This window comes from Cucurbita maxima, unplaced genomic scaffold, assembly GCF_002738345.1.
Source record: "Cucurbita maxima cultivar Rimu unplaced genomic scaffold, Cmax_1.0 Cma_Scf00078, whole genome shotgun sequence".
Lineage (NCBI taxonomy): Eukaryota > Viridiplantae > Streptophyta > Magnoliopsida > Cucurbitales > Cucurbitaceae > Cucurbita > Cucurbita maxima.
The window spans coordinates 35599-52412 of record NW_019272094.1 but is presented as its reverse complement, the minus strand read 5'-3'; the positions used below and the strand labels follow the sequence as shown (position 1 = coordinate 52412).

The 16814-nt window shown below is 33.5% G+C and overlaps 2 protein-coding genes across 2 annotated transcripts; both read left to right on the top strand.

Annotated features, from left to right (window-relative positions):
- The first annotated feature begins 3920 nt into the window (after positions 1-3920).
- On the top strand, positions 3921-5862 carry LOC111472559 (exopolygalacturonase-like). Its single transcript, XM_023118159.1, has 4 exons — positions 3921-4281; positions 4367-4669; positions 4775-5293; positions 5381-5862. The coding sequence occupies exons 1-4, from the start codon at positions 4141-4143 to the stop codon at positions 5642-5644; spliced, it is 1227 nt and encodes a 408-aa protein (XP_022973927.1). The 5' UTR covers positions 3921-4140; the 3' UTR covers positions 5645-5862.
- Positions 5863-14945: 9083 nt separating this feature from the next.
- On the top strand, positions 14946-16607 carry LOC111472561 (exopolygalacturonase-like). The gene is made up of 4 exons (XM_023118162.1): positions 14946-15095; positions 15181-15483; positions 15589-16107; positions 16195-16607. Exons 1-4 carry the CDS (start codon positions 14955-14957, stop codon positions 16456-16458), a joined length of 1227 nt encoding a protein of 408 aa, XP_022973930.1. The 5' UTR covers positions 14946-14954; the 3' UTR covers positions 16459-16607.
- Positions 16608-16814: the final 207 nt, after the last annotated feature.

Below are 16814 nucleotides of genomic sequence, written 5' to 3'. Positions count from 1 at the left end.
TCAATTACCATTCACTAATTATATGTCACTCCACGATAAATTTAGAGTTGCATTCCTATACGCTGCACGACGAGTTGTCATAGATGAAATTATTACTAGGTCCTTGAAGAGCGGATTGCAATTATGGTTAGGTCAAAAGTTTGTTTTGCCCTCGTAACTAAGTACCACAAATCCTTGAAAGAACAATGGTTCATGATCCAACCAAGATAAGAGGGTAGAGACCTTTATCCAAGTTAGAAAACTACTCATCTACCTACTTTATATGAAAATAAGTGAATTAAATCTCATAAGATATGTTCTCAACTCTCTGTTTGTTTAGTCTCTAAAATGGAAGACATATTGAATCGGTTCTGAAAGTCGTTCTCACCTTACAAATTAAATGATAAACCGTAGGAGTTCGTAACTCACTTATAATTAAGATCGAGTTGCATATCATCATACGGTAAAATATTAATCTTCTCAAGTAAAGAATTTATATATAAAAAAAAAAGATAAATTATTTTGGCTCAGTCCTACCCAAACTCATTCTACAAATATCTCACTCATATTTTCACTTGAAAGACTTTGATCAAATAATTTGTAACAATTACAAAGTAACTCGTATCAACAATGTTGTCAGAATAAAGTACCATACTTTATCCATATTTTATAAATCATTTATATTACTACTTAAACATGATCTTTCTGTGTGCCGACCACATAACACTAATAACTTTCAATTTTTCATATAATGGATAATGTTAAACGGTAAATAAAAAATTTTAATTAAATTATTAATTACGAGATTTTAAGACAAATTCTCATGACATTTCTTCGGATTAAACACAAAGCTTATGCACGTTGGAACTAGTTGATCTATAATGTTTATTAGTCATTCCTGTTTTCTTGGAGATACGTTATAGATTTAACCGGCTGATATATTGAAAAACTATCATTTCTCATCTTCATGTGCACCACCTCCCACCAACAAATATCTATTTGGATCAAATAGTGCGTCAAAAATTATTACTAACAAAGTTTTGCTAACTCTACGAAAAATATATTCTTAAGTGTTAGATCAATCTGATTAGACATGAATTTAATAGCACTTTGATAACGTTGGAACATGGGAATAGTAACATATGAAATGCTCTAATGCAACGCCTACCATAGTAAACTTATTACAAATGTCTAAAAGTTTTTTTAATTGAGAATGATATCTTGATTATTTTATTTTTAATAGATTTAAATTACTTTTGTTTATTCATTTTCGATAGGTCAATTTTGGTCCCACGCGATCATTTTAATCTCTTCATTTTCATTTTCTATCTCGCACTCCTTTTAAATATAGTCTATATGTATTAAATGGATTCCATTATGTATAAAATGTAGTTTAAAATATTGCCGACAGAAATTCGAGTAGTCGTATTTAAAAAGTATATAGACCAAAATGAATCAAATTTAAAAATACAAGAACAAAAAAGAACGTAGAGATATTAAAATGATCAAATGTCAAAAGGGATCCTATATAGTCAAACCATACATGTCTATGTTGAATAAAAAAAAAAAAAAAACTTAGGCATGGTATTAATTCTATAAAATTGGCTACTCTTTGTAAGGGAGTAACTCAGGTTTGTATGGAGTAATGTGGATCTATACACCTGAAGAAACCAACTAATTATTCTCGGAGCTTGTTTGAATTGACTTTTGAAACGCTTTAAAATATTTTTAAATGTAAGAAAATATACTTTAAACGCATGCATTTCCTTAAATATAAGAAGATTAATCTCAAAATTTTGTTTGTCTCGTTAATTTTTAGATTCTAAAAAAAAAAAAAAAGTTTAATATATCTGGCTAATAAATATTTGAACTTTCCATTTGTGTTTACTCTGTTCAGTTTTTAAAAATTAAATGATATGTTAAATATAAATTTAATACAATATCCACCTTACTCGAAAGTTTGATTCACTATTCTTAAAAATTACGGGTCTAGGTAGGATCCCTAAGTCTCCAACTCGACTACACAGTCATCTCGATCACGTTACTTCACATTTATCTAGAAAGAAAAATTAAAAATAATTTTGATGAGTAATTAATTTACGCCTGACTTGCTAACTTATCATAAACAAATTTTATTATTTTTTCGGAATATTTTGAGTTTTATTCACAATGGGTTAATTTTAGGTTTTTGGTCTCCATATAGTCCTCCATCCAACCATTGCCTTGGCTCCTAGTCTCATCTACTAGGACCTCTCTATTGACATTAAGGTGTTCTAGCAACTGTTTACTACAAATTTTAGACTCGTATGCAAGGCTCGCTCTCGGTCAAATACGGTTTGTCTACTAAACTCTCTGGTCAGAAATATTCATTGTTCCGAACTTGGCACACATCGCATTGGTCACGGATTTTGCAGGGATTAGTAGACTAAGAATACTCATTCACATCTCCACATCGTAAATAGTTCATAAGCATAAACTAGAGTCATACATCATACTTACTAATCATGATTCTCTACTATGCTCACATTTTAGGCATGGATTCATGATTATTATTATTATTATTATTATTTAACGCATGCCATTTACATGCATTCAACGTTTGTAGCTCTTAATCCCATGGTACATGCTTGTTTAGGAGTTTCGATATACTACTTACATGAATCGTCAATTCCTTTGCTTTCATAATGGTTCATAATATGGTAATTTCGTCACAAATTCTCTTAATTTGACCTATATCTAATGATTTTCAAAGTTAGTATAAGCTAATATTGATAAAACAGGTCAAAAGGAGTTGAACAGAACGAGCGGAAACTTGAAATAAGCCTCCACGACCCACATGCGTACTACACTCGTTGACCCACATGTCCCACTCCTTGGTTACTCGCACCTCCATGTGCGCGCGAAGCCTATGCACAGATGCGTCGTTCAACCTCGAAATAGCCTGAAATTCTAATTTTTTTCATCATTTCATTCCATACCCCTCACATGATATCCACCGACTTCATAATTCACGGTGGGTTATCATCCCAGAAAGGAAAATAATATCTTTGAGTTTAACCCCATTGGGCTCAATTTTGTTTCTTTTCTTGTTTTCTTTAGAAAAGAAACTTTAAGGGAATTCATTGACAAAAGGAACAAGAACAGCCCAAGGAGGTAGAGGGAACCCTGCCCAAACACTACAAGGTGGCACAAATCGAAGATGGTGACCTATTTTCTGCAAGAGACCGCATAAAGATCCAAGAAAAAAACACAGCTGAAGGGGAGCTTGATCAAACCAAGTGTACTCCGCATAATGTATCACAAGCAACCCTACAACTCCATTCATCCGAAATAATCGAGAAAACCACAGATAAAACTATGTACATTTATATGTCCCAAATGATAATTGATAGTGAATGAATGTGATTCTTGAGCGGATTCTAAAAAATAGATTACAAATTCTCTAGAGCTGATTCTGAAAAACATACGGCAACTGCGCCCAATAGAATGCATCAATCACGTAACAAGACATGCGAAGAATTGAGAGAAAATTGGATCAAGGGTTTGTCCATTAGGATTGGAAATGGACAAGCCCGACTAAGCAATTGGGCATGGACGGGCTTCGACTGACCAATATTGCTGAAAAATGACTAAAGAAAACTTTTTCCATCACATAGTTTTAACATATTTTTGATACACGCCGATAACAATAAAATCAAAAATATTTATTCTCATTAATATATTTCTCAAGAGAAAAAGAGGAAAAATTGTGAGATAGGAATAAAAGTAAGAAAAGTAGGGAGTAATAGTTTGAACACTAATATTTTTTTTATTTTAAAGAAGTTTTTGATAAATTCTTTTGGGATAATTTTTGTTGTGGTTCATTTGTTGAAAATTGTGGTAGGTACATTTATCTAGCATAGAAATTTAATAAAGGAATTACGCTCTCCAACTAGACCAGTCCTCCATCATTTAAGGTAAAACTAATTATAGGGTCTGCCTTAAACCACATACTTAGTTTTTAACCAATTTAGCTAGTTTGAATTGGTTATTTCTGTGTTTGTATATAAAGAGAGTTTGAGTTGGTGACTGCATTCAAATCCATTCTTATTTCTAAGAAGTTTGGGAATTTGAACCAAAAGAAAATAAGGCAAGGTAGGAGAGGCAAGTGAACTAGAAAGGATGGGATTGATATCAAAGTTTATGGCATTAATACCACTGCTGCTATTGTTATTGTTGGTGTCTGATGCTACCGCTGATGCTACTAGCGGTGTTTTTGATATTACGAAATTTGGTGCCAAACCTAATGCTGATGTTACTCAAGTACGTGTACATTTGTTTACGTTGATAAACCAAAATTTCATTTTGTACGAAATATTTTTCTCAAATGAAATGCTTGAATTCACAGGCTTTAGCAGATGCATGGAAGGAAGCATGTGCGTCGGCTACTCCAAGTAAAGTATTAGTTCCAAAAGGAACTTATCAATTAGGAGCATCGAGGCTCAAAGGTCCATGTAAAAGTCCTATTGAGCTTCTAGTTGAAGGAACATTACAAGCTTCTCCTACCGACACGGAAGGAGATGGGTTGCTTGTTATGGAATACGTCGATCATTTGACATTGACCGGTACTGGAGTCTTCGATGGCCAAGGAAAAGCTGGTTGGGAAAAGAATGATTGCCACCTGAAGAAAATATGCAAAAAGCTTCCCATGGTAAATGCTCATACTACTTTAATTATAAAAAGAACCCATAATTTTGGTTAGCATTATATGTTTTAACACGGGAGTGTTTTTTCTTTGTTTGTTTAAAATGAGCAGAATTTGAAGTTCAATTTCATCACAAACTCGATAGTGAAGGACATAACTTCATTGGATAGCAAGAATTTTCATATCAATGTTTTGGCCGGCAAGAATCTTACCTTCGATCACCTGAAAATTACTGCACCAGAGAATAGTCCCAACACCGATGGAATTCACTTGGGTGATTCAGAGGACGTTTACATTCTCAATACCGCAATCGCAACGGGAGATGATTGTATATCCGTCGGATACACTAACAGAAAAATAACCATTAGTGATGTTACTTGCGGACCGGGACATGGCATTAGCATAGGCAGCTTGGGCAAGTATAAAACTGAAAAAGAAGTGGTAGGAGTTACAGTGAAGAAATGCAAATTAATCGGTACTACAAATGGTGTCAGGATCAAATCATGGCCAGATTCTGCCGTCTCATACCCAGCCTCTGACATGCATTTTGAAGATATTGAGATGGAAAATGTTGCTAACCCAATCATCATAGATCAAGAATATTGTCCATGGAATCAATGCAACCGAAAGGTATGTATTAAAATCGTCGGACCTCGTTGGTTTCCAACTTATTATCTTTTGATTAAGTATTAATTAATGTTTATTTTGAACATCCAGGTTCCATCAACAATTAAGATTAGCAAAGTTAGTTTCAAGAATATCAAGGGCACATCTTCTACTCCGGTTGCAGTCAAACTTGTTTGCAGTAAAAGTCATCCATGTGAGGATGTGGAAATTGCTGATATTGACCTCACTTATAGTGGTAAACAAGGGCCAATTGTGTCTGAGTGTGCAAATGTGAAACCAAAAATTTCTGGAAAGCAAAACCCTCCCATCTGTGCTAAACCAGCGCCACCTGAGACCACTCCGTCAACTGATTGAATAATCTTTTAACGCTGACAAATGTTTTAAACCATTCTTCCTGTCATTTTTATTTTAGCTTTCAAAATTCGGTTTGCAACATGCCACGATCTTGGGCATGTTTTCAATAATTGTATTTTTTACATTTGGGAGAAAAAATACTTAACGATTCTATTTTTCTACTGTAATATAAGTCGCTACCACACAATTGACATTGCTTTGAAGGAGGAGAAGATCATGAATTCAGTATCACACTGTTCGTGGAGGTTCCTTAGAATGGAAAAACTACAAATGGAAAGTGATTAAAATTTATATCGAATAATAGAAAGTGATTAAAATTTATATCAAATAAATAATTTTAAAAAACACCGCAATATGGATTATTGGAACACCATTAAAATTTCAAAATCTATTATATAAAATATACAAGGACTTATCCTAGTGGGCGTAGTGAGTTCAAAATCCTAATTTGAATAAAAATGATGTCCATAGAAATAAGGTAAAAATTAGTTTTAGATAAAAGAAGCAAACATGTTGATAGATATAAAAATAATTCTAGAAAGAGAGGAGTTAAGAAATATTTTGAAACAACTTAAAAAGGGGAGGGATTATTTGTAAACATATCAAAATTTTGTTGGGTATTTGAGGAGAAAGGGAGAAGTGAAGTACTTTGGGAGCCTCCATTGATCACAAAAATGTCAGCTTATTGGTAGAAAAGCTTTGACGAGGATGAAGATCGACTTGAGAAGCCTCGACCATGAGAGACCCCTACTCTCTCTAGTCAAAATGTTAGTGCTTGATGATTTATAATAAAATGTAGAAGAAAAGGAGTGTATGAAACAGTAAAAAGGTGCTTAAAATCAAAACCCTAATCCGGGACCATTTGAAGCATGTTTTAAAAAAACTGTAACGATCGATGTTTTTCGAAAGTTTCCTTAGGAATGATCGAGCTCGATGATTTTGAATAAAATGTCGAAGAAAAGGAGGGTATAAAACAGTAAAATAGTGCTTGAAATCGAAATCCTAATCCGGAACGTTTCGGTAAAAAAAAAAAAAAAAAAAGGAGTGTATAAAAAATCGAAACCCTAATTTTCGACATTCTTTTCTAAATCATCAAGGTTGATCATTCACCAAGAAAATTTTGAAAAACATCAACCGTTACTCATTATTTTTAGCACGTACTTCAAAAGTCCGGAATTAAGTTTTTCGAAATTCTCTTGGGGAATTTTCAACCTTGATGATTTAGAATAGAATGTCGAAGAAAAGGAGTGTATAAAACAGCAAAAAAGTGTTTAAAATCGAAACCCAAATTTTATTACCATTTCCTACATTTTCGACCCTTGTAAAGTTGTTTTTGACCTTTTTTAGGGCATTTTAAGTCGGTTCAGACTCCTATTTGCTCAAATTTTGATATTTTTTTTTACCTAAAATTAGGAGCAATCAATATGTTTAGCTAAACTAAGTTTAATAATATGTCCTAAGAACACCTATAAAATAGTTAGGGAATCTAGGCCAAACAAGCGAGTGACTCTACCTTTGTTGGTTGGAAGGATCGTATGATGAAGCATGCCTGCCCTGCGCCCCTACATGCACAGAATTAGGAATGTTATGCGATTTTAAGTATGTTATGTGATGACCTATGATGCCATGGTATGAATGTGTGTGATGCCATGCTACGTCATGATATGTAATGCCATGTGAAGCCATGTTATGAATGTGTGTGATATAAGTCATGATAAGTACTATTCATACATGATTCATGTGTGTACTATGACATGAATCGAAGGAAAAACGAAATGATTCTTATTATATACTATGATTTTAAGCTATGGGGGACCTCATGCATTCATCAATGTCATGTGCATAAGGATATTTCCTCGTTATGTTATGTTCGTACAGACGCGTACCTTCGATATTTTTGTTCATCATCATATCATGTGAGCCTTTCACTCTGTGGTGTCCGGCGACGCATTAGCATGTTTAGCTCGATGAAGTCAGACCCCCAGGGGAACGTATACGAGTCCGCCTGCTAGGTCCATGTGTGCGTGCGTGGGCCGTGTATGGGGAAGTATCACACATCCAACCCTACCTAAACTGGAAGGAACGTAAGCTCATGATACATTGTTTTAAAAGATAGGTTCCATCATGTATGTGTACGTTTGCATTACCTGTCTCCAACAATGAGGTTACTTACTGCGTATTTACTAAAATACTTAAGCTACATGCTATCCTCATGTTTCATGTAAAGGTAAAGCGTCCATGCACGGATAACGATGAATGATGGAATGGTCATGGAAGCTGAGATAGGACGGTAATATGCATTGTTTTCAAGTAATAGTTCCATAGGTAGCTTTCCATTTTCATTCTAAAAATCTATGTTAATGTTTTATTTTGACGATGTTATTATTTTTATTTATTGTTTTAAATTAAACATATAAGTTCATGGCTTCTTGTTTTATTTAGATTTTCGCATATGTTATTAAAGACATGCATGTAATGACATCCGTGATCTAGGTAAGAAAATTAGGGGCATTACACTATTACTTAGACAAGTTAGAGTAACCTCATAAACCTTACTTCCTCAAACTACCATTTCATTTATGTCGGCTAAATTGATTTTTTAAAGTTAATTATGAGATTTTTAAAATAATTAAAAGAACTAATCCAACTGAGTCAACTCAGCTCCTAAGCAGAGATATTTCCTTTCAATCAACTAAAATACCCTCATCTATCATAGAGTTTGGTTACAGTCAATTTTTATTTCAAGTTCATTGTTATTAATTATTATATTATTGAATGAAATTAATTTTAAGCTAGGTTTTTAATTATATCACAAACTAATTTACTTTAGGAATAATCTTGATATTTTACTATTTTCAACGGTCTAAAACAAAAGAATATCGATAATGCCCCTATTTTTTTTAGGATAATTAGTGACGTTACCCTAGCATGCTTTAATCACATATGCCTAAATTCATAATAAATACTTTTAAAATAAAGTCATTGACTTACATATTCAGTTCAAAACATAAATAAATATAACATGGATTTTAACATAAAACAAATGGGCATAAAACACCAACCAACTACTAATTAAATTCAATGCTACTGTTCTATCATGATCTATCCAAACTCCCATGGTCTTTTCAGTGTTCACCGTCATTCGTGCATGAGAGTTTTGCCTTTACTTAAAAAATATAAGGTAACATGTGACTTGGGTATTTTAAGAAATTCTCGGTAAGTCAACCCACTATTGGAGTTAGCAATGCAGTCACACACAATACATGATTGAGATCTATCTTTTAAAACCGTAACATGACCTTAGGCTCTTTCTAGTTTCAGATAGGGTTTGATGCATGGTACTTTTTCACTCACGGCCCACGTACACGCTCAAGGACCCACTAGGCGGGGTCGTATACGTACCCCTTGGGCCTGACTTGGTTGGGACAATATATTACACGTCACTGAATGCCTCAGAAAAGGAAAGACCCACATGATATCATGACAAACATAAATATCGAAGGTACGCATCCGTACTAGCATAACATTACGGGGAAGTATCCCGATGTACATGACATACATACATGCATGAGGTCCCATGCTTTTCATTCCCAACATAATAGTTGTTTCATTTCGTTTCTCTTTTCCTCCGTAACATATTTCATATATGGATCATGTATACGTGGTATATATCACGTAATCCATCACATAACTTATATGGCAAGACATAACATTTCATACATGACATTTCATTTCATTCATAATATAGTGTAATGGATATCGCATGCATACCTGGCAATACAAAGAGCAAATAAGCATCACATAATTAATATGATACATGCACCATCATACATAAACCAATTAGCTAACTCCAACAGTAAGACCACTTACGAGGTTGGCCTTGGCCGAAGTTACTAATTACTCGATAGCCACTTCGAAAACTATATTCCAATGCTTAATTCTCACCTATATCAATTCATATAACATACTTGCATATAAACCTCTTAACCTAACTAAACATGATGATTATTTCTCACATAAGTCCTAAAACTAACTAAATTTCTCACATAAGTCCTAAAACTAACTAAATTTGGGTAAACAAGAGTTAAATAAGGCAAAAATTATTTTAGGAATGTCGAAAACTTAGGAAATGGTATATAATTTTTATACGAGCCGTCTAAGCTGAGAAGCCGAGTCGCCAAGCCTAGTCGACCGCGCCGCCAAGCCGAGCTGACGCGGGAATGAGGCGGGTCATTATTCAAGTTAAGCGCGGGCTGTATGGGATGGGTTGAGGCACACTGGGCTGATACGTTCCGAGCTGGACTGCATGTATTGGGCCGTGGACGTTGTAGAAGTGTGGTTCACCCGTAGCAGAGGCCCGAGAGCGATACGACAACCTAAAATCCAAAGATTTGTCTCCCTTACCTGCCCAGTGCCGTAAATGTGTGGATTTGGATGTGTGAATGAGGGGTGAGAGATGAGAATTTAAGGGAGGGTCGTGTTTGTTACTATTGCAAAAATAATGCCCCCAGAAAATCGCGAGATATCGGACCAGATTTAAATATATACATATATATATTTTAATTCCAAACCATTACATTATCTCAAAGTCTAATTCTATTGGAAAAAATTAAATTTAATTTTAAGCGGTTTGAAACATGAAAAATGTAAACTCGTGAATGTGATTTTTGTATGGATAGTCGAATATATTTTGGGACTTTTCCTAAATGGATTAATGCAATGTCGAGAATTCAGGGATACAATACTTTCTATGACCGACTTTTCATGATGAAATTTTTATGACATTCTAACTTAAAGTTAAAAGACAAAAACTTAAATTTAATTCTTCGAAAATACTTAAAGAATCAATTTTGCAAATCACATATTACGAATATGAATTTAAATGCTTGCCCTATGACAACCTTACTTCAACAATAATTATTTTAGCGTATTTAAAATATATTAATTATTTTATTAATGTATTATAATACCATTTTTTTTTTTATTTTTTTTTTTTATTTTTTTTTATTTTTTTATGAGTTGATGTATACCATGTATTAAATATTAATTTGAACCTTTAAACAAAACATTTTTTTATATTTAATACGTTTATGAAACTACATATTATATTGTCAATTATTTAAATTCTTCACTTAATCAATTACCATTCACTAATTATATGTCACTCCACGATAAATTTAGAGTTGCATTCCTATACGCTGCACGACGAGTTGTCATAGATGAAATTATTACTAGGTCCTTGAAGAGCGGATTGCAATTATGGTTAGGTCAAAAGTTTGTTTTGCCCTCGTAACTAAGTACCACAAATCCTTGAAAGAACAATGGTTCATGATCCAACCAAGATAAGAGGGTAGAGACCTTTATCCAAGTTAGAAAACTACTCATCTACCTACTTTATATGAAAATAAGTGAATTAAATCTCATAAGATATGTTCTCAACTCTCTGTTTGTTTAGTCTCTAAAATGGAAGACATATTGAATCGGTTCTGAAAGTCGTTCTCACCTTACAAATTAAATGATAAACCGTAGGAGTTCGTAACTCACTTATAATTAAGATCGAGTTGCATATCATCATACGGTAAAATATTAATCTTCTTAAGTAAAGAATTTATATATATAAAAAAAAGATAAATTATTTTGGCTCAGTCCTACCCAAACTCATTCTACAAATATCTCACTCATATTTTCACTTGAAAGACTTTGATCAAATAATTTGTAACAATTACAAAGTAACTCGTATCAACAATGTTGTCAGAATAAAGTACCATACTTTATCCATATTTTATAAATCATTTATATTACTACTTAAACATGATCTTTCTGTGTGCCGACCACATAACACTAATAACTTTCAATTTTTCATATAATGGATAATGTTAAACGGTAAATAAAAAATTTTAATTAAATTATTAATTACGAGATTTTAAGACAAATTCTCATGACATTTCTTCGGATTAAACACAAAGCTTATGCACGTTGGAACTAGTTGATCTATAATGTTTATTAGTCATTCCTGTTTTCTTGGAGATACGTTATAGATTTAACCGGCTGATATATTGAAAAACTATCATTTCTCATCTTCATGTGCACCACCTCCCACCAACAAATATCTATTTGGATCAAATAGTGCGTCAAAAATTATTACTAACAAAGTTTTGCTAACTCTACGAAAAATATATTCTTAAGTGTTAGATCAATCTGATTAGACATGAATTTAATAGCACTTTGATAACGTTGGAACATGGGAATAGTAACATATGAAATGCTCTAATGCAACGCCTACCATAGTAAACTTATTACAAATGTCTAAAAGTTTTTTTAATTGAGAATGATATCTTGATTATTTTATTTTTAATAGATTTAAATTACTTTTGTTTATTCATTTTCGATAGGTCAATTTTGGTCCCACGCGATCATTTTAATCTCTTCATTTTCATTTTCTATCTCGCACTCCTTTTAAATATAGTCTATATGTATTAAATGGATTCCATTATGTATAAAATGTAGTTTAAAATATTGCCGACAGAAATTCGAGTAGTCGTATTTAAAAAGTATATAGACCAAAATGAATTAAATTTAAAAATACAAGAACAAAAAAGAACGTAGAGATATTAAAATGATCAAATGTCAAAAGGGATCCTATATAGTCAAACCATACATGTCTATGTTGAATAAAAAAAAAAAACTTAGGCATGGTATTAATTCTATAAAATTGGCTACTCTTTGTAAGGGAGTAACTCAGGTTTGTATGGAGTAATGTGGCTCTATACACCTGAAGAAACCAACTAATTATTCTCGGAGCTTGTTTGAATTGACTTTTGAAACGCTTTAAAATATTTTTAAATGTAAGAAAATATACTTTAAACGCATGCATTTCCTTAAATATAAGAAGATTAATCTCAAAATTTTGTTTGTCTCGTTAATTTTTAGATTCTAAAAAAAAAAAAAAAAAAGTTTAATAGATCTGGCTAATAAATATTTGAACTTTCCATTTGTGTTTACTCTGTTAAGTTTTTAAAAATTAAATGATATGTTAAATATAAATTTAATACAATATCCACCTTACTCAGAAAGTTTGATTCACTATTCTTACTATTGACGCAAAAATTACGGGTCTAGGTAGGATCCCTAAGCCTCCAACTCGACTACACAGTCATCTCGATCACGTTACTTCACATTTATCTAGAAAGAAAAATTAAAAATAATTTTGATGAGTAATTAATTTACGTCTAACTTGCTAACTTATCATAAACAAATTTTATTATTTTTTCGGAATATTTTGAGTTTTATTCACAATGGTTTATTTTTAGGTTTTTGGTCTCTATATAGTCCTCCATCCAACTATTGCCTTGGCTCCTAGTCTCATCTACTAGGACCTCTCTATTGACATTAAGGTGTTCTAGCAACCTTAAGTTTTGTTTATTGGCTCTATTTATGTTTACTACAAATTTTAGACTCGTATGCAAGGCTCGCTCTCGGTCAAATACGGTTTGTCTACTAAACTCTCTGGTCAGAAATATTCATTGTTTCGAACTTGGCACACATCGCATTGGTCACGGATTTTGCAGGGATTAGTAGACTAAGAATACTCATTCACATCTCCACATCGTAAATAGTTCATAAGCATAAACTAGAGTCATACATCATACTTACTAATCATGATTCTCTACTATGCTCACATTTTATGCATGGATTCATGATTATTATTATTATTATTTAACGCATGCCATTTACATGCATTCAACGTTTGTAGCTCTTAATCCCATGGTAACATGCTTGTTTAGGAGTTTCGATATACTACTTACATGAATCGTCAATTCCTTTGCTTTCATAATGGTTCATAATATGGTAATTTCGTCACAAATTCTTTTCATTTGACCTATATCTAATGATTTTCAAAGTTAGTATAAGCTAATATTGATAAAACAGGTCAAAAGGAGTTGAACAGAACGAGCGGAAACTTGAAATAAGCCTCCACGACCCACATGCGTACTACACTCGTTGACCCACATGTCCCACTCCTTGGTTACTCGCACCTCCATGTGCGCGCGAAGCCTATGCACAGATGCGTCGTTCAACCTCGAAATAGCCTGAAATTCTAATTTTTTTCATCATTTCATTCCATACCCCTCACATGATATCCACCGACTCCATAATTCACGGTGGGTTATCATCCCAGAAAGGAAAATAATATCTTTGAGTTTAACCCCATTGGGCTCAATTTTGTTTCTTTTCTTGTTTTCTTTAGAAAAGAAACTTTAAGGGAATTCATTGACAAAAGGAACAAGAACAACCCAAGGAGGTAGAGGGAACCCTGCCCAAACACTACAAGGTGGCACAAATCGAAGATGGTGACCTATTTTCTGCAAGAGACCGCATAAAGATCCAAGATAAAAACACAGCTGAAGGGGAGCTTGATCAAACCAAGTGTACTCCGCATAATGTATCACAAGCAACCCTACAACTCCATTCATCCGGAATAATCGAGAAAACCACAGATAAAACTATGTACATTTATATGTCCCAAATGATAATTGATAGTGAATGAATGTGATTCTTGAGCGGATTCTAAAAAATAGATTACAAATTCTCTAGAGCTGATTCTGAAAAACATACGGCAACTGCGCCCAATAGAATGCATCAATCACGTAACAAGACATGCGAAGAATTGAGAGAAAATTGGATCAAGGGTTTGTCCATTAGGATTGGAAATGGACAAGCCCGACTAAGCAATTGGGCATGGACGGGCTTCGACTGACCAATTTTGCTGAAAAATGACTAAAGAAAACTTTTTCCATCACATAGTTTTAACATATTTTTGATACACGCCGATAACAATAAAATCAAAAATATTTATTTTCATTAATATATTTCTCGAGAGAAAAAGAGGAAAAATTGTGAGATAGGAATAAAAGTAAGAAAAGTAGGGAGTAATAGTTTGAACACTAATATTTTTTTTATTTTAAAGAAGTTTTTGATAAATTCTTTTGGGATAATTTTTGTTGTGGTTCATTTGTTGAAAATTGTGGTAGGTACATTTATCTAGCATAGAAATTTAATAAAGGAATTACGCTCTCCAACTAGACCAGTCCTCCATCATTTAAGGTAAAACTAATTATAGGGTCTGCCTTAAACCACATACTTAGTTTTTAACCAATTTAGCTAGTTTGAATTGGTTATTTCTGTGTTTGTATATAAAGAGAGTTTGAGTTGGTGACTGCATTCAAATCCATTCTTACTTCTGAGAAGTTTGGGAATTTGAACCAAAAGAAAATAAGGCAAGGTAGGAGAGGCAAGTGAACTAGAAAGGATGGGATTGATATCAAAGTTTATGGCATTAATACCACTGCTGCTATTGTTATTGTTGGTGTCTGATGCTACCGCTGATGCTACTAGCGGTGTTTTTGATATTACGAAATTTGGTGCCAAACCTAATGCTGATGTTACTCAAGTACGTGTACATTTGTTTACGTTGATAAACCAAAATTTCATTTTGTACGAAATATTTTTCTCAAATGAAATGCTTGAATTCACAGGCTTTAGCAGATGCATGGAAGGAAGCATGTGCGTCGGCTACTCCAAGTAAAGTATTAGTTCCAAAAGGAACTTATCAATTAGGAGCATCGAGGCTCAAAGGTCCATGTAAAAGTCCTATTGAGCTTCTAGTTGAAGGAACATTACAAGCTTCTCCTACCGACACGGAAGGAGATGGGTTGCTTGTTATGGAATACGTCGATCATTTGACATTGACCGGTACTGGAGTCTTCGATGGCCAAGGAAAAGCTGGTTGGGAAAAGAATGATTGCCACCTGAAGAAAATATGCAAAAAGCTTCCCATGGTAAATGCTCATACTACTTTAATTATAAAAAGAACCCATAATTTTGGTTAGCATTATATGTTTTAACACGGGAGTGTTTTTTCTTTGTTTGTTTAAAATGAGCAGAATTTGAAGTTCAATTTCATCACAAACTCGATAGTGAAGGACATAACTTCATTGGATAGCAAGAATTTTCATATCAATGTTTTGGCCGGCAAGAATCTTACCTTCGATCACCTGAAAATTACTGCACCAGAGAATAGTCCCAACACCGATGGAATTCACTTGGGTGATTCAGAGGACGTTTACATTCTCAATACCGCAATCGCAACGGGAGATGATTGTATATCCGTCGGATACACTAACAGAAAAATAACCATTAGTGATGTTACTTGCGGACCGGGACATGGCATTAGCATAGGCAGCTTGGGCAAGTATAAAACTGAAAAAGAAGTGGTAGGAGTTACAGTGAAGAAATGCAAATTAATCGGTACTACAAATGGTGTCAGGATCAAATCATGGCCAGATTCTGCCGTCTCATACCCAGCCTCTGACATGCATTTTGAAGATATTGAGATGGAAAATGTTGCTAACCCAATCATCATAGATCAAGAATATTGTCCATGGAATCAATGCAACCGAAAGGTATGTATTAAAATCGTCGGACCTCGTTGGTTTCCAACTAATTATCTTTTGAGCAAGTATTAATTAATGTTTACTTTGAACATCCAGGTTCCATCAACAATTAAGATTAGCAAAGTTAGTTTCAAGAATATCAAGGGCACATCTTCTACTCCGGTTGCAGTCAAACTTGTTTGCAGTAAAAGTCATCCATGTGAGGATGTGGAAATTGCTGATATTGACCTCACTTATAGTGGTAAACAAGGGCCAATTGTGTCTGAGTGTGCAAATGTGAAACCGAAAATTTCTGGAAAGCAAAACCCTCCCATCTGTGCTAAACCAGCGCCACCTGAGACCACTCCGTCAACTGATTGAATAATCTTTTAACGCCGACAAATGTTTCAAACCATTCTTCCTTATCATTTTTATTTTAGCTTTCAAAATTCGGTTTACAACATGCCACGATCTTGGGCATGTTTTCAATAATTGTATTTTTTACATTTGGGAGAAAAAATACTTAACGATTCTATTTTCAGTCGCTACCACATAATTGACATTGCTTTGAAGGAGGAGAAGATCATGAATTCAGTATCACACTGTTCGTGGAGGTTCCTTAGAATGGAAAAACTACAAATGGAAAGTGATTAAAATTTATATCAAATAATGGAAAGTGATTAAAATTTATATCAAATAAATAATTTTAAAAAACACCGCAATATGGATTATTGGAA

What these genes read in the sequence shown, in the direction of transcription:
- LOC111472561 (XM_023118162.1), top strand. Translation starts at nt 14,955, where the DNA reads ATGGGATTGATATCAAAGTTTATGGCATTAATACCACTGCTGCTATTG. An exon ending in CTAATGCTGATGTTACTCAA is followed by an intron (nt 15,096 to 15,180) that starts GTACGTGTACAT and finishes TTGAATTCACAG; the next exon opens with GCTTTAGCAGATGCATGGAA. An exon ending in TATGCAAAAAGCTTCCCATG is followed by an intron (nt 15,484 to 15,588) that starts GTAAATGCTCAT and finishes TAAAATGAGCAG; the next exon opens with AATTTGAAGTTCAATTTCAT.
- LOC111472559 (XM_023118159.1), top strand. Translation starts at nt 4,141, where the DNA reads ATGGGATTGATATCAAAGTTTATGGCATTAATACCACTGCTGCTATTG. An exon ending in CTAATGCTGATGTTACTCAA is followed by an intron (nt 4,282 to 4,366) that starts GTACGTGTACAT and finishes TTGAATTCACAG; the next exon opens with GCTTTAGCAGATGCATGGAA. An exon ending in GGAATCAATGCAACCGAAAG is followed by an intron (nt 5,294 to 5,380) that starts GTATGTATTAAA and finishes TTGAACATCCAG; the next exon opens with GTTCCATCAACAATTAAGAT.